This window comes from Chlorocebus sabaeus, chromosome 11, assembly GCF_047675955.1.
Source record: "Chlorocebus sabaeus isolate Y175 chromosome 11, mChlSab1.0.hap1, whole genome shotgun sequence".
NCBI lineage: Eukaryota > Metazoa > Chordata > Mammalia > Primates > Cercopithecidae > Chlorocebus > Chlorocebus sabaeus.
The window spans coordinates 130,022,493-130,043,728 of record NC_132914.1 but is presented as its reverse complement, the minus strand read 5'-3'; the positions used below and the strand labels follow the sequence as shown (position 1 = coordinate 130,043,728).

The following is a 21,236-nucleotide window of genomic DNA, read 5'->3' as shown; positions in this document are numbered from 1 at the left end:
CTTGTGATCCACCTGCCTCAGTCTCTCAAAGTGCTGGGATTACAAGGCGTGAGCCAGCGTGCCTGGCCTTTTTCTTTTTTCTTTTTTTTTTTTGAGACGGAGTCTCGCTCTGTCGCCCAGGCTGGAGTGCTGTGGCACGATCTTGGCTCACTGCAAGCTCCACCCCCTGGGTTCTCGCCATTCTTCTGCCTCAGCCTCCTAAGTAGCTGGGATTACAGGCGCTCGCCACCACGCCCAGCTAATTATTTTTAGTAGAGATGGGTTTTACCATTTGGCTTGGCTGGTCTGAACTCCTGACCTCAGGTGATCCGCCCGCCTCGGCCTCCCAAAGTGTTGGGATTACAGGCGCGAGCCACCGCGTCTGGTGAAAAGTTTCTAATTTTTTCATGAAGTTTACGCTATCAACTTCTTTTGTGAATTGTGCTTTCTTGTCAGATCTAGGAACTCTTTCCCAAGCTCTAGATGTCAGAAATTCTGTTTTCTTCTAAAAGTTGTATAGTTTCATTCATACATTTTACGCCTCAGTCTGTGATCATTTTGAGTTAGAATTTGCATTTGCAGATAATATCATGACCCATGTAAAAAATACAAGGATTTTACAACAGTCAACTGCAAAACATCAAATAAACCCTCAAACTAATGAGTTCAGCGAGGTCTCAGGATAACAAAATAAAGATAGAATTCATCACGTTTGTGTAGACCAACAGTGAACACGTGGAAAACGATGTCAAAAACGCAGTGTCACAGTTGCTTGACGTGAAATACTATACACTTCAAAGGTGCAGAATCTGTATGCTGAAATTACGAAATGCTGGTGGAAGAAATCAAAAGACCTAAATAAATGGAGAAGCCACCAGGGATGCAGATGAAGGACCGAGTCAGCGATGCCCGTGCTCCCCAAATGATCTGCAGCAGTTCCCATCAAAATCCCAGAAAGGTTCGTAGACAGAAGCGTATTCCAAAATCCGCAGAGATGAGCGCAACATCACAGGCCGCCTCCTTCCTCACAGCTGGAAGAGCGGCCTGGCGGACGAGGGAAGGTGGAAATCCGTTCCCCAGCGCCCCGCGCCCCGCGCCGTCCAGCTTTGCCTTTTAAAGGGGAAGCAAACAGGGTCGCAAGCAGCGTCGCCCTTGAACTGGCACCTGAAGCGCAAAGGGCGCCGGCCGGGTGGAGGTGCGGGGTTGGGGCGGGGACCCGCGTAGGGCGGGCGGGGAAGTCACGCCCACACCGAGGACGGCCGCGCCCCCGCCGAGCCCCGGCCACGCCACTTCCGCCGGAAGCTCAGTTCAGCTTCCTGAAGGAGTTGGTCCTGCACGTCCGGAAGTTGCGTTTCTACTAGGGAAAGGTCCGCAAACTCTTAAGGTCACTTTCTGAAGCCAGCCTCAGGACATTCCGAGGTGAGCTCGATCCGGACCCTGCGGCCAGAGCGTCCCTGGCTCTGGGGTGGCCGCTGGCAGAAGAGGAGGACAGTCTCTGTTCCGGAACGAAGGCGGCGCGTGCAGGCTGTTTCCGGGGACCCGAGGCCGCTGCACCGCTCGCCCCGCCCCCCGCACGGCCACGTCTCTGCCGGAGCATCCGGGCCGGGCGGCCTCCTTGGCTGCAGCAGCCGCAGGGTGAGAGGCGTGGGGGCCGCGGCGCCTCGGGGCTCTGGTTCCCGCCGTGCTTGGGCCGGGGAGGCCCAAGGGGCGGCGGCGGAGGCTGGGCGTGGGGCGGCGGGGCCTGGGCCCGTCCCTGCAGCGTTGCGGGACGGCCCCGTTCCAGTCGCCCCCTCCTCGCTGCGGTGGCCTCGGGCCTGGGCGCCCCGCTTCAGCTGCAGCGGAGGTGACTCTGTACGTGCCGGTGCCCGCGAGCCCTCCTGAATGCTTGTCTGCGCCTGACGAGCGCGGCATGTCCTGAAGCTGTCCACTGCCGCCACTCGGGCAGTGCTTGTGCCTTTAGTCTGGCCCTTTGCAGCTGACAAGCGTGACTTGGTGTCGGGTGGTTCGTGGGAAGCCAGGGTTTCAGGAGTCCGAGCACTTCCTTGTTTGCCTTTGTCGCTGGCGGACTTGTCTCCATTCCAGGTGCCCAGAGCGAGTGGGGCCGGGCGTTGTCACGGGTATGAACCCGACGAATGTCAGTCGTGTGGCGGGTCCTGGTCATTGTGGGCCTGGGTCCCTGCCCCCGCCGAGCTCACCTAGCACAGGGACGCCCAAGGTCGCCACCGAGAGGGTACCGGGCGGTGGTTGGTGTGTGGGAGTCTCGGGGGCGGGCGACTTCTGTGCTAAGGCCTCTATGACGAGAAACAAGCCAGCCAAAATTGTGAGAAAAACACGTCTCAGGCAGAAAGTTTGAAGATCCTGAGGGCGGAGAAAGTTTGGCGTTTTAAGGCGGAGAATGTGGCTGGAGTGTACTGGCACAGGGGGAAAGCGATGGAGGTAAGGATGTTGGTGTAGGCAGGTGCTGGATTGGTAAGAGGTTGGAGTTTATTGTCACTGGGACAGTGTAAGCCATTTACAGGTGACTCATGGATTTTTTTTTTAAGAGACTGGGTGTGTTGCTGTATTGCCCAGGCTGATGTGGAACTCCTGGCCTCAAGCGATTCTCCCACCCCAGCCTCCCTAAGTGCTGGGACTACAGTTGTGAGCAGCCACACCCGTCGTCGTGGATTATTTTGAATTGTCTTTTAAATGACATGAACATAGCTCTTTATAACCCTTTAATAGCTTTCCGGGCAGTATAGAAGGAAATAAATCATCTGACTTTACTCAAATTGAAGAGGAGCTTTTCCCCCCTCCCCTCCACCCCATTGCCTTAAGAAATAGTAGCATGGCCGGGCGCAGTGGCTCATGCCTATAATCCCAGCACTTTGGGAGGATGGGCCGAGACCATCCTGGCTAACACGGTGAAACCCCGTCTCTACTAAAAATACAATAAATTACCCGGCCGTGATGGCGGGCACCTGTAGTCCCAGCTACTCAGGAGGCTGAGGCAGGAGAATGGCGTGAACCCAGGAGGCAGAGCTTGTAGTGAGCCGAGATCACGCCGCTGCACTCCAGCCTGGCGACAGAGTAAGACTCAGTCTCAAAAAAAAAAAAAAAAAAAAAAAAAGTAGCACTTTTCCACGTGAGAATGCCTTAGGTTGGCTTTTACTTAGCGATCTTGACAAGCAACAACTAAAGGGAAAATCATAATTACTGCCATTTTATTGAGGACATGGGACAGACTCTGTGCCTTGTTGTATTTAATCCTGGCAAAATTTTGCACTCATTTTCTCGTTGTTTTACGGGAGGAGACAGGCTAAAAGTGGTTAAATCTTTAGCCCAGGATCTCACAGCTAAGTGGTGGAGGGTCAGGAGCTGAGGCCGGAGTCCCAACCTCCAAGCCTGCCCTTTACGTCTCTGCAGTGACGTGAGGCTTGCTTTTGGTTTTCACTTTGTGTATACATCTCTGTTTACTTTTGGATACTAGCGTGTCCTCCACCAGGTACTGTCTTCCTGGGAAATCGTGTTTGGTCTTTGGCTGTGCTCTGTTGTTTGTCATACCCGATAGGACAGCTGAGACGGGTGAAGCAGATGGAGCCATGAATGTCTGTGTACAGAATTCAGGTGTGGGGGAAGCAGAATGTCCTGTAGATGCCTGAGGTGGTGGTTTTGCAGTGTGAAGTCCCTTGGTGTTACCCAGCTGTGAACCTAGGGTTGTGTGTACCTTTCCAAGTTCTAAGTGACAGCTTTGTGCCGTCTCTTCCCTCTAGAGATGTAGGAGTGCAAGTGATCATAAGTGAGACTGATTAGACTGGCCTCTTTATTTAAAAAATAAAATCAAAAGGGAGTCATGTTCCTAATAACAGCTTTCTGTGATGCACTGGCAACTGGCTGCTCCTCCTCCTTGCTGCCCGGAGATTGGCTTTTGTCAGTCGTCTGAGGTAATGAGGCCCTGATGACTGAGTCATTCCAAATTTTAACTAAAAATCAAGCAAGACTGAGGATCGACCAAGACTGCCAACTTATTGCCCTACAGGGAGAAGTATCGCTGTCAGCAAACTCCAGGCAGTTAGTGAATTCTCTCTCTGGTCCAGCTTCAGGAGGAGCTGCCTATGAACAGGGGCCGTCTTTGTGACTTACAGTCGCTGTCTCGGGGTCCCCGTTCTGGGGGGGTGGGCTGCTTGGACGCCAGCAGGGGCATTACGTGAGCCGAATCTGTGACTGCACTGGACTCAGAGAGCTCGGTGCAGCTGGCTGTCACCGTGTTGGCGTGCCCTCTCGCTGGACCCTGAGCATCGTTGGCTATGTTCCTCCTCCTTGGTCAGTGTAAGGCCCGGGCGTCGTCACCGTGGGCCTCTGCAGCAGTCCTCTGCATGTTCTGCCTGTAATGACTGAGTCGCGTCCTGCTGGTCGTCCCATCCTTTCTGTTCAGGTGGTGGTGCCTGGGCTGTGGTCGTGATGCTGCTCTTCCAGTTTCTTTTTTTTTTTTTTTTTGAGACGGAGTCTCGCTCTGTCGCCCAGGCTGGAGTGCAGTGGCCGGATCTCAGCTCACTGCAAGCTCCGCCTCCCGGGTTCCCGCCATTCTCCTGGCTCAGCCTCCCGAGTAGCTGGGACTACAGGCACCCGCCACCGCGCCTGGCTAGTTTTTTTGTATTTTTTAGTAGAGACGGGGTTTCACCGTGTTCGCCAGGATGGTCTCGATCTCCTGACCTCGTGATCCGCCCGTCTCGGCCTCCCAAAGTGCTGGGATTACAGGCTTGAGCCACCGCGCCCGGCCTAATTTTTTTTTTTTGAGATGGAGTCTCACTCTGTTGCCCAGGCTGGAGTGCAGTGGCATGATCTCGGCTCACTGCAAACTCCGTCTCCCAGGTTCAAGCGACTTTCCTGCCTCAGCCTCCCGAGTAGCTGGGATTACAGGTGTGCACCACCACGCCCAGCTAGTTTTTGTATTTTTAGCAGAGATGGGGTTTCACCATGTTGGCCAAGCTGGTCTTGAACTCCTGATCTCGTGTGATCTGCCTGCCTCGGCCTCCCAAATTGCTGGGATTACATGGGTGAGCCACCGCACCTGGTCCAAATTAATTAATTTTAAATTTAAAACTCACGTCCTCAGTTGCCCTGTGTGACGGCTACTCCGGGACAGAAAGCCGCACTGTCCCGGTAGAATGTTCTTTAGTTGGCACCGACACAGACATTAAGCTCCTTCAGGAAAGGGCCCAGTGTGGCTGGATCAGCATTTTAGCCTCAAAACCTAGGACATTGTAGGTGCTCCAGGATTATTTGCTGAATGAAAAAGTCTGTGTTTGTTTCTTGTATGTATGCAAATTGGGAACCAAATGTTAATTTTGTAATTGATACTTGAAATCTGACGAGTAAAAGTTTCATAATACATTTTTTCTCTTTCTCTCCTGTCAGGTATCATGATATTAGCTGGTTTGACCTCAAGCCATTTGAGTCATTCGATCTCCTGAAAATGGGAGACACAGTGGGGCCCCTCCCAGGAGCTCTTGGCTGTTGCTGATGGCAGAAACTACGCTTGACCAAGGCTCACTTGTAGCCCCACGGCGTCAGTGCAGCTGGTGTCGTCCTGACCATGGACGGTGTGTCGGCCGAGCGGGATGGCCTCCAGGAGGACAGATCCCACGGTGGCCCCTTGGCTCTCCCCGAGGGCCCCCTGAAGCCCCCGGGCCCAGTGGTGCCACCTGACCAGGACCCACTGGTGCCACCTGACCAGCAGGACAAAGCCCAGCGTAAGTCGTCAGGTTCCTCTGTGTGCTGGTCACAGGAGGACGTGGTGTTGAGACCACTGTGAGCTTTTCACTTCATTCAGAGTATGTTTTAGTAACTGAATGATGCCACCTTTAGATCAGGCACATTCCTGCTAAACAGAACGCCATTCGACACCTGTGGGGCAGCAGCAGTGTTTCCCTGAAGGGATCTATGGGTCTTTGTCGTGTTCCCTGCCCAGAATTCTACCTTTTTTTTTTTTTTTTGAGTTGGAGTTTCGCTCTTGTTGCCCAGGCTAGAGTGCAGTGGCAAGATCTCGGCTCACTGCAGCCTCTACCTCCTGGGTTCAAGCGATTCTTCTGCTTCAGCCTCCTGAAGTAGCTGGGATTACAGGCATCCACCACCACGCTCAGCTGTTTTTTGTATTGTTAGTAGAGATGGGGTTTCACCATGTTGGTCAGGCTGGTCTCGGCAAACTCCTGATCTTAAGTGATCCACCCACTTGAGCCTCCCAAAGTGCTGGGATTACAGGAGTGAGCCACTGTGCCTGGCCAAATTCTGCCTTTTTTGATTGGTCAGTGGCCAAATTTTTAATAGCTAGAATTCAGAACTATTTCAGTAGAGATCTAAGGATTACTGAGCACAATTTTATGTTAGCCCCCCGGGGCTATGCACGTGTCAGAGGGAAAGGGTGAGTTAGTTATTCACTCAGTTCTCCTGCCTCTTTCTGGCCAGGAGGTTCAGTGCTGTAAAACAGTAGACTATAGATGTGCTAATTTACTATCAGAAATCACAGTCTAATTCCTGTAAAATGATACTCAGGCACTTATGATGGCTTTGCTGGTCCTTGCTACGAAAACATCAGGTGAGGCAGATAACAGCTTGGAGGCCCAAGGTCAGGGGTTCTGAGACCCACAGCCATGGAACCGGCTCTTAGATCTGCCACTCGGGAGCATTGTGCCCTTGAGCAAGATGCTTGATTAATCGCAGCCTCTACCTCTTTATTTTTCTGTTTCAAAAATTTTATTACTGTTTTTAGAGTCAGGGTGTTGTTCCATTGAGCAGGCTGAAGTGCAGTGGTGTAATCATAGCTCACTGCAGCCATGAGCTCCTGGGCGTAAGCAATCCTCCTGCCTTGGACTCCTGGGCGTAAGCGATCCTCCTGCCTTGGGCTCCTGGGTGTAAGCAATCCTTCTGCCTTGGACTCCTGGGCGTAAGCGATCCTCCTGCCTTGGACTCCTGGGCGTAAGCGATCCTTCTGCCTTGGACTCCTGGGCGTAAGCGATCCTCCTGCCTTGGACTCCTGGGCGTAAGCGATCCTCCTGCCTTGGACTCCTGGGCGTAAGCGATCCTCCTGCCTTGGGCTCCTGGGCGTAAGCGATCCTCCTGCCTTGGGCTCCTGGGCGTAAGCGATCCTCCTGCCTTGGGCTCCTGGGCGTAAGCGATCCTCCTGCCTTGGGCTCCTGGGCGTAAGCGATCCTCCTGCCTTGGACTCCTGGGCGTAAGCGATCCTCCTGCCTTGGACTCCTGGGCGTAAGCGATCCTCCTGCCTTGGACTCCTGGGCGTAAGCGATCCTCCTGCCTTGGACTCCTGGGCGTAAGCGATCCTCCTGCCTTGGGCTCCTGGGCGTAAGCGATCCTCCTGCCTTGGGCTCCTGGGCGTAAGCGATCCTCCTGCCTTGGGCTCCTGGGCGTAAGCGATCCTCCTGCCTTGGGCTCCTGGGCGTAAGCGATCCTCCTGCCTTGGGCTCCTGGGCGTAAGCGATCCTCCTGCCTTGGGCTCCTGGGCGTAAGCGATCCTCCTGCCTTGGGCTCCTGGGCGTAAGCGATCCTCCTGCCTTGGGCTCCTGGGCGTAAGCGATCCTCCTGCCTTGGGCTCCTGGGCGTAAGCGATCCTCCTGCCTTGGGCTCCTGGGCGTAAGCGATCCTCCTGCCTTGGGCTCCTGGGCGTAAGCGATCCTCCTGCCTTGGGCTCCTGGGCGTAAGCGATCCTCCTGCCTTGGGCTCCTGGGCGTAAGCGATCCTCCTGCCTTGGGCTCCTGGGCGTAAGCGATCCTCCTGCCTTGGGCTCCTGGGCGTAAGCGATCCTCCTGCCTTGGGCTCCTGGGCGTAAGCGATCCTCCTGCCTTGGGCTCCTGGGCGTAAGCGATCCTCCTGCCTTGGGCTCCTGGGCGTAAGCGATCCTCCTGCCTTGGGCTCCTGGGCGTAAGCGATCCTCCTGCCTTGGGCTCCTGGGCGTAAGCGATCCTCCTGCCTTGGGCTCCTGGGCGTAAGCGATCCTCCTGCCTTGGGCTCCTGGGCGTAAGCGATCCTCCTGCCTTGGGCTCCTGGGCGTAAGCGATCCTCCTGCCTTGGGCTCCTGGGCGTAAGCGATCCTCCTGCCTTGGGCTCCTGGGCGTAAGCGATCCTCCTGCCTTGGGCTCCTGGGCGTAAGCGATCCTCCTGCCTGGTCTCTGGGGTAGCTGTGACTACAGATGTGTGTCAGCACGCCTGGCTGATTTTTCTTTTTTTTCGAGACAGAGTTTTGCTCTTGTCCCCCAGGCTTAGTGCAGTGGTGCGATCTCGGCTCATCACAACCTCTGCCTCCTGGGTTCAAGCGATTCTTCTGCCTCAGCCTCCTGAGTAGCTAGGATTACGGGCATGTGCCACCATGCCCAGCTAATTTTGTATTTTTAGTAGAGATGGAGTTTCCATGTTGATCAGGCTGGTCTCGAACTCCTGATCTCTGGTGATCCACCCGCCTCGGCTTCCCAAAGTGCTGGGATTGCAGGTGTGAGCCCCCGTGCCCAGTTGCCTGGCTCATTTTAAAAACTTTTTGTAGAGACAGTCTTGCCGTTGCCCAGGCTGGTCTTGAATTCCTGGCCTCAAGTTATCCTCCCACCTCCGCCTCCAAAAGTGCTGGGATTACAGGCGAGAGCCACTGCATGTGGCCAACCTCTTTTTTTGTTGTTTTTTGTTTTTTTGAGACAGAGTCTTGCTCTGTCGCCAAGGCTGGAGTGCAGTGTCGCGATCTCGGCTCACTGCAACTCCCACCTCCCGAGTTCAAGTGATTCTCCTGCTTTAGCCTCCCAAGTAGCTGGGATTACAGACGCGTGCCACTGTGCGTGGCTAATTTTTGTCTTTTTAGTCGAGATGAGGGTTTCACCATGTTGGCCAGGCTGGTCTTGAACTCCTGACCTCGTGATCCACCTGCATCGGCCTCCAAAGTGTTGGGATTACAGGCGTGAGCCACCGTTCCTGGCCTAACCCATTAACTTTTATCTGAAATGCAAGGTTCCCCCTCTCCCAGCAGTGGAGCTCCCAGGTCCTTTGCATGAAAGGCGTCTCAGTGCGTTGGCAGGGTCCCCTTGCTCTGGCTTCCTGTCTGTGGCACCCCTGCTTTTACTCTGGTTTTTCTTTCAGGAGGCATGACAGTAAGTAGCTGTGTTTGGACTCACATTTGCAAGTGAAAGAAACCCATTTTTAATTTGCTTGTGCAAAAAGCGAATTTACTCTACTGCATGCACATGGGATCCGAGGAATGCCGACCACTGTGAGAGGTGGGGGTGTTGCCAGGCCTCGAGAGCCACTGGAACCAGGGCCAGAACCCCCTGAGGACCCTCCCTTCCCCCTCACATGTCTTGGTTCTTTGAACTGACCCACCCGCCAGTCAGCAGTTGGGGGCAGGGAAAAGACTGAAAATCACTTCATTGAAAGAAGTCTGTCTGTCTTCCGTTTGATGAGGAAATATGTTTTAGTTTGTGTTGTGGGTAATTTATATATAGTCATGTTAGTGGGTGAACTGAGGTAACACGTGGGTTTAGAATTGTCACTGGTTCAACCCAGGCCTTTACCCGGCAGGCGGTCTTCGAGCAGAAGCGCAGTTCTGGGTTGTCTCTGCTTCGCGGGTGGTGTTCTGATGACATAATCCACCTCTTTGCCGTAGGGTCCTCGCCTTGGAGGATAGGCTTAGGCTTTGAAATGACTCCAGAATCAGCCTTTGTAAATGTGAGGTTGTGACTCTGACTATCACTGCTGTTCCCAGTGCCTGCTAGAAAGATTGTCAGCCGTGTTTTAAGCGTTTGTGGTTTTTGCTTGTTTTAAACAGTCAACTTTCATAAGATTTCTTACTGGTTTCACTTAAATGGAAAGGAAACATTGGCTGGGTGCAGTGGCTCACGTCTGTAATCCCAGCATTCCGGGAGGCCGAGGCAGGTGAGCGGGTCACTTGAGGCCAGGAGTTTGAGACCAGCCTGGCCAACATGGTGACAACCCCATCTCTACTAAAAAGACCAAAAATTAGCCGGATGTGGTAGTGGGTGCCTGTAATCCCAGCTCCTCGGGAGGCTGAGGCGGGAGAATCGCTTGAATCCGGTGGGTGGAGCTTGCAGTGAGCTGAGATTGTGCCACTGCACTCCAGCCTGGGCACTAGAGAGAGACTCCATCTCAAAAAATAAAAATAAAAAGAGGAAATGTTACTGTGGTTACTACATAAATTCTACAGCCAGAGCAGAGGCGTGGAGGACGAGTTCACCTTACAGGGAGGACATGACACCAGCGGGGCTGTGGGCATTATCCTGGCCACCCCGCCTGTGGGACGGGGCCCATGGGCTGCTCTTCTCAGAGTGAACGCCTTTGTGGGGTGAGAAGGTACTGTGCTCATGAGTCCGGATCCTCTTCTCTCCTACTCCAGCTGCGTGTCTGAAAAGTGACATCACTTGTTGTTAAATCCACGGTGGTCCAGCGTACTCTGTCTTTCCAGGTGCTGAGGTAAACAGAGCTTCCACGGAAGGAGAAAGCCCGGATGGACCTGGCCAGGGAGGCCTCTGTCAGAACGGGCCAATGCCACCCTCGCCAGACCCTCCGTCATCTCTCGACCCCACCACAAGCCCAGTGGGCCCTGATGCCTCTCCAGGTGTGGCTGGTTTCCATGACAACCTAAGGAAGGCTCAGGGAGCTAGTGCTGAGGGCAGTGTTAGAAAAGAAGCTTTGCAGTCTCTCAGACTCAGTCTTCCTATGCAAGAAACGCAACTGTGTAAGCATCCGTTCCCGCTGCTTTCCCCACCCTCCATGTTCGTGTCGCTCAGCCCCTTGGGAGCAGGTGCCCTGCGCACTTGCTCTCTGAGCCGTTGTGTGCCTGTGCCTGCCGTGTGCCATCCAAGTCCCATGCAGGGCTGCGCGTTTAGCAAAGGGAGCTTCACATTAGAGAGTGAAGATGCAGTTGGAGTCCAGGCTCTGCTACGGTCTGACTGGCAGCGGTGCTGACGCTCTTGCGTTAAAGGCCGGCCTGCATGTCCTGTGTCACCCAGGTGCTTGGTAAGCAGACCATGGGCATCCAGCCTCTTTTGTTCTTTTAATTAGAGTCAGGATCTTGCTCTGTCGCCCAGGCTGGAGTCCAGTGGCACAGTCAGAGCTCACTGCAGCCTCTGCCTCCCAGGCTCAAGGTATCTTCCTGCCTCTGTCGTCAAGTAGCTGGGACAACAGGTGCACGCCACCACACCCGGGTAATCTTAATTTTTTTTTTTTTTTTTTAATAGAAACAGGGTCTCACCATGTTGCCCAGGCTGGTCTTGAACTCCTGGGATCAAGTGATCGTCATACCTTGGCCTCCCAAAATGCTGGGATTATAGGCATGAGCCACTGTGCCTGGCCTGCAGTATATTTTTTAAAATTTCTTAAAACTAAATAAAAACAACAAAAACCCCCAAATTACTGAAATCAAACTGCATTTCACATGTGTTTATTTGAAACAATTCTGAAAACTCATTGCCAGCGTTTAAGTTGAGAAGTAGCATGTAAAAAAGTCTAGAGTCCTGATTTTTTTCAACTTAGTTTATTTACTTTTGGGGTCCTAAAGTTACAGATGTGTGAGCTCTGGCCCCGGTGCCCGTGTGACAGCAGTGCTGGGTCTGCGTGCACGCCTTTGTGGGATGCCCCAGTCACCTGTTCCTGCTGGCGCCTGGCTCTGAGCCTGTCTCCTGCGTCAGTGTTTGGTTGAAACCCTACTCATTTTGCCGACTTGTGTAAATATCTGTCTGATGGCCATAGACCTGCGTTTGCCACTTACAGTCTGGCCATCTGGGCCACTTTGCCTCGTGAAAAGGACGAGAGATCTTTTCAGTGATAAAATGTATAAACTAATAATGGTACATTTACAGTGAAATTCTTGGTGACTGCTCAGATTTTAGGGATGATTTAGGACAGTAGCTGCTCATCTCCTCAGCATCCACATGTAAGGAGGGTGCCGTGTGTAAAGTGTTGCTGCGTGATTATGCTTCCCTTCTCTGGTCGGCACCCAGGCCAGCGGGCCGTGTCTGCTGTTGGCTTAGGAAGGACAAGGGCCACACACTCAGCCCTGGGAAGTGGAGCCCTGGGTTTGTAACTGTAACACGTTGGCACGCACCATGCAACCTTTTCATCACCCAAAATGAAAGGTCTGGGTTTTAGACATTTTAAATTCTGGTTTTGGCTAAAACGTTACAATTTTCCCCTCCTGTCCCGGAGCATGACCTCGGATTGGAGTCTCGTCTGTCTGGAGACTGAGGTAACCTGCTTCCAGCCCTGGAGGGCGGAGCCTGTGCAGCATTTACTCTGCAGTGAGGCCTGGCGCCAGGCTTCAGCCGTTTGAGTACCGCCAGAGCCTTTTCGTAACGTGACTTGTGACTGTAGGAGCTGAGATGAGCTGTGCGTCGAAGCGGACCCCAAATGTAACTGCGCAAGGAAATGCACGTGGGGTCTCGTGACCCAGCGGCGGCTGAGCTCCTGTGGCTGGGTACTGCCTGTAACTCCACAGTGCCGGCTTTTCACATGCTCCTCCCAGCGGGGTCAGGAGAACCTGCTGTGAAGCCAGGGGAAGTTGCAGCGTGGTGAGAGCTGAGCCTGCCTCAGAGCGCTCAGCACGGCTCCAGCTTTGAACCCAGTTCTTTCTGTTGTTAAAAGGCACTTGCTGCCAGGCGCGGCAGCTCACGCCTGTAATCCCAGCACTTTGAGAGGCTGAGGCGGGCGGATCACCTGAGGTCAGGAGTTCGAGACCAGCCTGGCCAACATGGAGAAACCCCCATCTCTACTAAAATACAAAATTAGTCAGGTGTGGTGTTGCATGCCTGTAATCCCGTCTACTCAGGAGGCTAAGGCAAGAGAATTGTTTGAACCCAGGAGGCAGAGGTTGCAGTAAACCAAGATCGCACCACTGCACTCCAGCCTGGGCAACAAGAGCGAAACTCCATCTCAAAAAAAAAAAAAAAAAGGCCGGGCGCAGTGGCTCACGCCTGTAATCCCAGCACTCTGGGAGGCCGAGGTGGGCGTATCATGAGGTCAGGAGACCGAGACCATCCTGGCTAACACGGTGAAACCCCATCTCTACTAAAAATACAAAAAATTAGCCGGTCGTGGTGGTGGGCGCCTGTAATCCCAGCTACTCGGGAGGCTGAGGCAGGCGAATTGCTTAAACCCGGGAGGTGGAGCTTGCAATGAGCCGAGATCGCACCACTGCATTCCAGCCTGGGAGACAGAGTGAGACTCTGTCTCAAAAAAAAAAAAGTCACTTGCCGCGGTTTCCTGTTTTACCAGGGGATGCCCCCAGGCGGGGTGTACTCGTCATGGGATCACAGACCCAGTGCCTGGCCAGTGTGTCTCCTGTGAGGTTGTTCCCGTCTGTGGTCAGTGTCGGGGGCTCACAGTTCTCTCTTGATCTAGAAATTGTCCTTCCAAACAAGATGGCTCTGCATTGTTTAGGTGTAAAATATATGGGTAATTAAATACAAAATGACCAAGTTCTTGTGCCTGATTGTTCTGCATCCTGGTATTTGATGAGTTTCCAAATGGCCATTTTCCCACTGCAGGCTCTACAGATTCTTCCCTGCCACTGGAGAAGGAGGAGCAGGTCCGACTTCAGGCTCGGAAGTGGCTGGAAGAGCAGCTCAAACAGTACAGGGTGAAGCGCCAGCAGGAGAGGGTGAGTCCTCTCTCCCAAACAAGCTCATGGAAAGCTTCCTGCCCTAGAGACAGCTGTTGGTCCCACATAACCCTGGGACCTGCCATTGGCTTCTCTGAGCTGCCATGGGCTCAGGGGCCTCTGCAGCGGTTGACTCTGCTCCTGTCGTGTGGGTCCCACCTCTGGGGGGACTCCACAGGAGCCTGGCTTGTGCCCCCTGCCTGGTCCTGCTTCTTTTGCAACAAGCACATTTTATTTCTAAATCTGCCAATTGAAAAGCAAAGAAAGCAAACACAGGTGACCTCAGAGACACTGTGGGTTCAGTTCCGGACCACCACAAAAATGTAAACATTGCAATAGAGCAAGTCCTACATGGTTTTGGTTTCCTAGAGCATAAAGAAGTTATGTGTGTACGCTACTGTAGTTTACTAAGTGTGCAGTAGCACTGTGTCTGAATAAAACAGATGTACCCACATTAATTTGAAAATGCTTTATTACTAAAAATGCTAACGATCATCTGAGCCTTCAGCAAGTGTAATCTCTGTGCTGTTGGAGGATCTTGCGTCAAGTTTGATGGCTCCTGACTGATCAGGGTGGTGGTTGCTGAAGTTTGGGCTGTAGGAATTTCTTCAAACCGCACTCAAGTTTGCCATGGTGATTCACTCTCTTATGAAAGATGTCTCTGTAACATGCAGTGCTGTTTGATAGGATTTTACCCATTCGAGTTTTTTTTTTTTTGAGATGGAGTCTTGCTCTGTCGCCCAGGCAGTGGCACCGTCTTGGCTCACTGCAAGCTCCGCCTCCCGGGTTCACGCCATTCTCCTGCCTCAGCCTCCTGAGTAGCTGGGACTACAGGCGCCCGCTACCACGCCCGGCTAATTTTTTTGGTGTTTTTAGTAGAGACGGGGTTTCACCGTGTTAGCCAGGATGGTCTCGATCTTCTGATCTCATTATTGGCCCGTCTCGGCCTCCCAAAGTGTTGAGATTACAGGCTTGAGCCACCGCGCCCGGCCCTCCCTTTCAAGTTTTATTGTGAGATTGCAGCAATTCAATCACATCTTCAGGCTTCGCTTCTGATTCTAGTTCTCTTGCTGTTTCCACCACATCTGCAGTCAGGTTCTCCACAGAAGTGTGGAGCCCCTCAAAGTCGTCTATGAGGGTAGAAATCAGCTTCTTCCACACTCCTGTTAATGTTGATATTTTGACTCCTCCAGCCATGAATCATGAATGTTCTTAATGGCATCTAGAATGGTGAATCCTTTCCAGAAGGTTTTCAGTTTACTTTGCCCAGATCCGTGAGAGGAATCACTATGACTATGGCAGTTGTACCCTTACAAAGGTATTTCTTAAGTAATAAGACTTAAAAGTCAAAACTAGTCCTTGATCCATGGGCTGCACAATGGATGTTGAGTTTGCAGGCATGAAAGCAACATTCACCTCCTTGTACATCTCCCATCAGAGTTTAGGTGACCAGGTGCATTGTCAATGAGCAGTTAAAAAAATATATATATATATATATATGTGTATTTTGAGACAGAATCTCGCTTTGTCACCCAAGCAGGAGCGTAGTGGTGTGATCTTGGCCCACTGCAACCTCTGCCTCCCGGGTTCAAGCGATTCGCCTGCCTCAGCCTCCTGAGTAGCTGGGATTAAAAGCATGTGCCACCCGGCCGGGCGTGGTGGCTCAAGCCTATAATCCCAGCACTTTGGGAGGCCGAGACGGGCGGATCACTAGGTCAAGAGATCAAGACCACCCTGGCTAACACGGTGAAACCCCGTCTCTACTGAAAAATACAAAAAACTAGCCGGGCGAGGTGGCGGGTGCCTGTGGTCCCAGCTACTCGGGAGGCTGAGGCAGGAGAATGGTGTGAACCCGGGAGGCGGAGCCTGCAGTGAGCTGAGATCCGGCCACTGCACTCCAGCCTGGGCGACAGAGCAAGACTCCGTCTCAAAAAAAAAAAAAAAAAAAAAAAAAAGGCATATGCCACCCTACCCAGCTAATTTTTTTTTTTTTTTTTGAGAGACGGAGTCTCACTCTGTTGCCCAGGCTGGAGTGATCTTGGTTCGCTGCAACCTCCACCTCCTGGGTTCCAGTGATTCTCGTGTCTCAGCCTCCTGAGAAGCCAAGATTACAGGTGCCCACCACCATGCCTGACTCATGTTTTTGTATTTTTAGTAGAGACGGGGGTTTCACCATGTTGGCCAGCCTGGTCTTGAACTCCTGACCTCAAATGATTTGCCCGCCTCAGCCTCCTAGAGTGTTGGGATTACAGGTGTGAGCCACCGCACCCAGCCTTGAAGAAAGTTTCTATGTTTATTAAAAAAAAAAACTGGAGAGTAGCCGGGAAAGTTTTGTTGAGGAGTCTGATGAGGAGGTTCTTGCTGTTTTGTTTTAAACGTGTTGAAGTCATTCACTGAAGAGTGTGCTTCAGACCAGGGGTGGTCATGCTGGTCACTCGAGTGGGGCCTTGCAGCAGTGAGACCACCGAGGATTGGAGGCCTGGCTGTACCCTGTGTGGTGAGGGCCTGGGGAGGTGGTGCTCTCTGATTGTCAGTGGAGGGAGTGTAGTCGGTGCCACCGTTCTGAATGGCAATTTTAAGAATGCTGCTTGTGGATTTTAAATGTAATTTTTGTACTTTTGTTTTCTTCTCAGTCCAGTCAACCTGCAACCAAAACGAGACTTTCTAGCACGCTTGATCCTGAGCTCATGTTAAACCCAGAAAACTTGCCAAGGGCCAGCACCGTGGCTATGACAAAAGAATATTCCTTCCTGCGCACCAGTGTCCCTCGGGGGCCTAAGGTGGGCAGCCTGGGGCTTCCGGCACACCCTAAGGAGAAAAAAAGTTCCAAATCAAGCAAAATCCGGTCTCTGGCTGATTACAGAACTGAAGATTCAAATGCTGGGAATTCCGGGGGAAATGTTCCGGTTCCCGATTCTACCAAGGGTTCCCTAAAGCAGAACAGAAGCAGTGCAGCATCCGTTGTGTCTGAGATCAGCCTGTCCCCTGACACTGACGACCGTCTGGAGAACGCCTCCCTGGCTGGAGACAGCGTGTCTGAGGTGGATGGAAATGACAGCGACAGCTCATCGTACAGCAGCGCCTCCACCCGAGGGACCTATGGCGTTCTGTCGAAGACCGTGGGCACGCAGGACACCCGCTATATGGTCAACGGCCAGGAGATTCCTGCGGATACGCTGGGCCAGTTCCCCTCTATTAAGGACGTCCTCCAGGCTGCAGCCGCTGAGCACCAAGACCAGGGGCAGGAGGTCGACGGGGAGGTGCGGAGTCGGAGAGAGAGCATCTGCAGCAGGTGGGGGGACAGCAGAGGTGGGCGGGGCGGGTGGAGGTGGGTGGGGCGATAGCAGAGGTGGGAGGGGCCAACAGAGGGCCTGACCTTGGATGTTGCTTCCCCGAGGACTCTCCGCACTGGAACAGGGGATACACAGCTTTTCTTCCTGATTCTATCCTTAGTCTTGACATGAACATTTCATTCATACCAAGTCTGCTGCTTTTTAAGCAGTCGAATTGGATCTAATCAGCAATCGTCTGTTATTAAAATATCCACTCTCCTGTTTACATAGACTTGTCACTAAGCTGCACGATGCCTGTCTCACGTTTCCGTAACAGTTCCCGCTGTGTGAGGTGCCGACTGTTGGCAGGAATGTTCATCCGTGCATTCATGCAAGCCTTAGCTCTCTACTTAATTTAAAAAGATTGGGAGAGAGCAGCAGGGGTACGTGGAATTTGGAGAACATGGAGGAATATGAAGGAAAATCAGGATGGCTCTGGCTCGCACAGGCCTGACCCGTGCTTTTGTCCCCAGCGTGTCCTTGGAGAGCTCTGCAGCAGAACCCCAGGAGGAGATGCTGCAGGTGCTCAAAGAGAAAATGCGACTCGAAGGACAGCTGGAAGCCTTGTCACTGGAGGCGAGTCAGGTAATGGACGCTCTCGACGTCTTAACGTGCGGCGAAGTCGGAAAGCATGTGTGGCTCCTCTGCTGGGTACGAGGTTTCACAGATGGGAATTGGCTGCCGCAGCGTGTCTGGCAGCCGAGTGTTCTGCATCTTTACGTTTTTTGTCTATTGTCAGCCTTAGAAAGAGGTGTGAGTTTCCTGCCTCATCATGCATGGGTCCATTTCTCCCTGCATCTCACCAGAATATTTCCTAGATGTTAGGTGTCTCACAGGCCTTAAGAGTTAAATTCTCTTGGTGGGTTGCACCTTTTTCTGGCATGGTGAACCTTTTTTCTTTGTAGTACTTTCTGCTTTTTCTGATACTAGTTTTGCTATAGCAGAAAAAGCCATACACACTGGCTTTGGTTAGCATGTGCCAGAAACATCATTTTCCATCCCTTTTTCAGCTCTCCTTTGTCATTTTGTCGTATGCACTTTACCCATAGCAAAGAGCTAGGTATTTACCGTCTGTCGACAGTTGAGTAAATCTGTTCACTGGGGGTCAGCTGTCTGCTTCTGTCGTGGAAGCATGAGATTGCACCCAGGCCCTGAGGTGACGGGGCTGAGGGGGCCTCCTGCAGCGAATGGGGCCGCAGAGCAGGGCCGTAGCTGCTCACCGCGCTGGGAGCTTGCCTTGCTGAATGCACATCTCATGCTGAAGATGGTGTTCTTGTACAACATGGTCCTTGGACACAAACCACCTAAAGCTGTGTCTACGGAAAAGGTGATTTCGGCTGTTTTGAGGCTAATTCTGGTTGTACAGTCGTCACTTCTCCGGCGTTACAGCGTGAGCCTCCCGTCGCCGGACGCGTTTCCCTTCCTCTGTGTAGCCACTCTCTCGAACGGTGGCTTGCTCTCACTGCACTTTGTCTTCTTATCCTCCTGGGGTCACTGATCGGTGCTTTGGTTGCATCCACACCACGATCGTGTGGGTTGTTTCAGGTGTGGTGGTTGCTGGCCCCTTGCTCTAGAGTATCCTTGAGTTTGTGTTTCCTCAGTTGCTTTGGGTGTCTGTTGTCTTGGCGATGTGTGAACTGGATCCCTCCCGTAGGCCTTAGCGTGGGGGCCGGTGGTGGGGTGATTTGCTCCGGCGATTCTCTGCTGCTCCTGGGGCCACACAGCATTGCCGTGGTCACTCAGGACTGTGCTGTGTCCTGTGGCCCTGGCTGGAGCCCCTAGAGCCGCACTTAGGAAGCAGCCACCTTTCCTTGCCTGTGTTTTTTGCCCATTTCCCCCCAGATCCGAATCCACTGTTAATCTCTCAGGGGTCCCTCTACACGTCTGGCATTCTGTGTGTGTGTGCCATATCTATGCCATATCTGGCATGCCCATGTGCACATTTGGTGTTTTGAACACGTTTCCCGTGTCCTCGCAGGAGAAGGGTGCTTCCCCAGCGCTGCCCGAGCGCTGCCCTGTGCAGGTGCAGTTGGGCCCAAAACTAGTGCAGCTCCGTGTGCGTCCTGGGCCTGTTTGGAAAGTCGCCTTCTTCTGGGACGGCTGTGCTGGGAGAGTGCCTGGGGGTCTCGGGGCAGGGTCCCCTGTCAGGCCCTGGGAGAGCACCTGGGGGTCTCAGGGTCCCCCGTCAGGCCCTGACTGACTCGCTAGTTGTGTTCCTGTTAATACACTGGACGGAAGTGACTCGTTTTCTGAAAGTCATTGTGGTTGTTGGGATCTTTTCAGGCACTTAAAGAGAAGGCTGAGCTACAGGCCCAGCTGGCCGCCCTCAGCACGAAGCTGCAGGCACAGGTGGAGTGCAGCCATAGCAGCCAGCAGCGGCAGGATTCGCTCAGCTCGGAGGTGGACACTTTGAAGCAGTCGTGCTGGGACCTGGAGCGAGCCATGACCGACCTGCAGAACATGCTGGAGGCAAAAAATGCCAGCCTGGCATCATCCAACAACGACTTGCAGGTGGCCGAGGAGCAGTACCAGAGGCTCGTGGCCAAAGTGGAGGACATGCAGAAAAGCATGCTCAGCAAGGACAACACAGGTGAGGCCAGGCCCTGGCCACGCCCTCCTCCTTCCCTGACTGGTCCCTGCCACGCCCTGCTCCTTCCTTGACTGGTCCCCACTACACCCTCCTCCTTCCCTGGCCACGCCCTCCTTCCCTGACTGGTCCCTGCCACGCCCTGCTCCTTCCTTGACTGGTCCCCACTACACCCTCCTCCTTCCCTGGCCACGCCCTCCTTCCCTGACTGGTCCCTGCCACGCCCTGCTCCTTCCTCCACTGGTCCCCACTACACCCTCCTCCTTCCCTGGCCACGCCCTCCTTCCCTGACTGGTCCCTGCTGCGCCATCCTCCTTCCTCTACTGGTCCCTGGCCATGTCCTTCTCCTTCCCCGCCGCCGCCCTCCTTCCTCAACTGGTCCCGGCCACACCCTCCTCCTCCTCCTGGCCGCGCCCTCCTCCTCCCCTGACTGGTCCCTACCAAGCTGCCGCGTCCTCCTCCTTCCCCAGCCCCCAATCCAGGCAGGCGCCCAGCGAGCTGGGGCTGGTGCTGACAGCTCTGTTGGCATGTGACTATGCCTGTGGGGGTTGCATTGGTTTGTAATTTACACATAAGGAGGCCACTTTTCTAAAGGAAATACAATCTTTAGTTGAACTTGTGGAATTGTGTACATTTTTGCGTGCACATCCAGGGGAATGAATTAGGTCTTGGAGATCGACCTCGGACCCTGGACTGTCTGTGGTGATGATTTACATGCATCCTGCCTCAAAAGTCCAGTGGTATTTCGGGGGTGTAGAGCTGCCCACTTATTCCACAGAATTGCAGATTCCATTTAAAATATTCAAGAACAGGCCGGGCGCGGTGGCTCACGCCTGTAATCCCAGCACTTTGGGAGGCCGAGGCGGGCGGATCACAAGGTCAGGAGATCGAGACCACGGTGAAACCCCATCTCTACTAAAAATACAAAAAACTAGCCGGGCGAGGTGGTGGGCGCCTGTAGTCCCAGCTACTCCGGAGGCTGAGGCAGGAGAATGGCGGGAACCCGGGAGGCGGAGCTTGCAGTGAGCCGAGATCGCGCCACTGCACTCCAGCCCGGGCTACAGAGCCAGACTCTGTCTCAAAAAAAAAAAAAAAAAAAAAAAAAAAATTCAAGAGCAGCTCCTTGACTGTCTGTCTGGCAACCTTTTCTCCCTGGATGCAGCATGTCGATCCAGCTGCCTCCCTGTAGGGCTCGCCCAGCGAGTACAAGTAGGACGGTGGACCACAGGAACCACGGCGGGCTTCCATGTGGCTTGGCAGCATGCCTTCTGCCCCCTCAGTCCCCGTCTGGGCCAGTCCCAGAGCCCACACTCCAGTGCCCAGCAGGCACGGAGAAGACTCTGGTTGACCTGCTCAGAGCAGGCGTGAACAGGAGTGAGAAGGAGAGGGCGAAGCAGGGTCAGAAGGTTGAAGACCAAAGCCTGAGGGAGTGTGGAGTGACCTGGGTCCAGAGTCCTCCCAGGGAGACTGCTCGGTGGCCTCATCTCTCAGGCCTTGGGATCGCCTGAGCGAGGGGGCCCTGGTGCAGCCACCGGGAGGGCTGACTCCACGTCAGCCAGTTCGCCCATGAGGCTGTGAGACGGGGTCTTGGATCTGATGAGACAGAGGAAGGTGACAAGCTGGTGTCACAGAGGCTGCGTTCCAATACAAGAAAGAGAAAGCCAGCCGAGAGGCAGTAGTACTCCTGTGATCGCTT

General features: G+C 53.5%; 1 protein-coding gene across 7 annotated transcripts in view; it reads left to right on the top strand.

Moving 5' to 3' along the window:
* Nucleotides 1–1,307: 1,307 nt before the first annotated feature.
* Nucleotides 1,308–21,236, top strand: part of GOLGA3 (golgin A3) — a 54,655-nt gene continuing 34,726 nt past the window's right edge. Inside the window, exons 1-7 of one of the 7 annotated variants that reach the window (XM_008005319.3) lie at nucleotides 1,308–1,398; nucleotides 5,377–5,711; nucleotides 10,430–10,702; nucleotides 13,509–13,621; nucleotides 16,255–16,913; nucleotides 17,427–17,538; nucleotides 19,237–19,543. In XM_008005319.3, the coding sequence (XP_008003510.1) occupies nucleotides 5,555–5,711; nucleotides 10,430–10,702; nucleotides 13,509–13,621; nucleotides 16,255–16,913; nucleotides 17,427–17,538; nucleotides 19,237–19,543 (1,621 nt within the window). In that variant the 5' untranslated portion in view covers nucleotides 1,308–1,398; nucleotides 5,377–5,554. Of the gene's footprint in view, nucleotides 1,615–1,649; nucleotides 1,831–1,860; nucleotides 2,097–5,376; nucleotides 5,712–10,429; nucleotides 10,703–13,508; nucleotides 13,622–16,254; nucleotides 16,914–17,426; nucleotides 17,539–19,236; nucleotides 19,544–21,236 lie in introns of those variants that run through there. The other 6 variants (XM_008005317.3, XM_008005323.3, XM_008005321.3 and 3 more) reach the window with 6 other exon arrangements.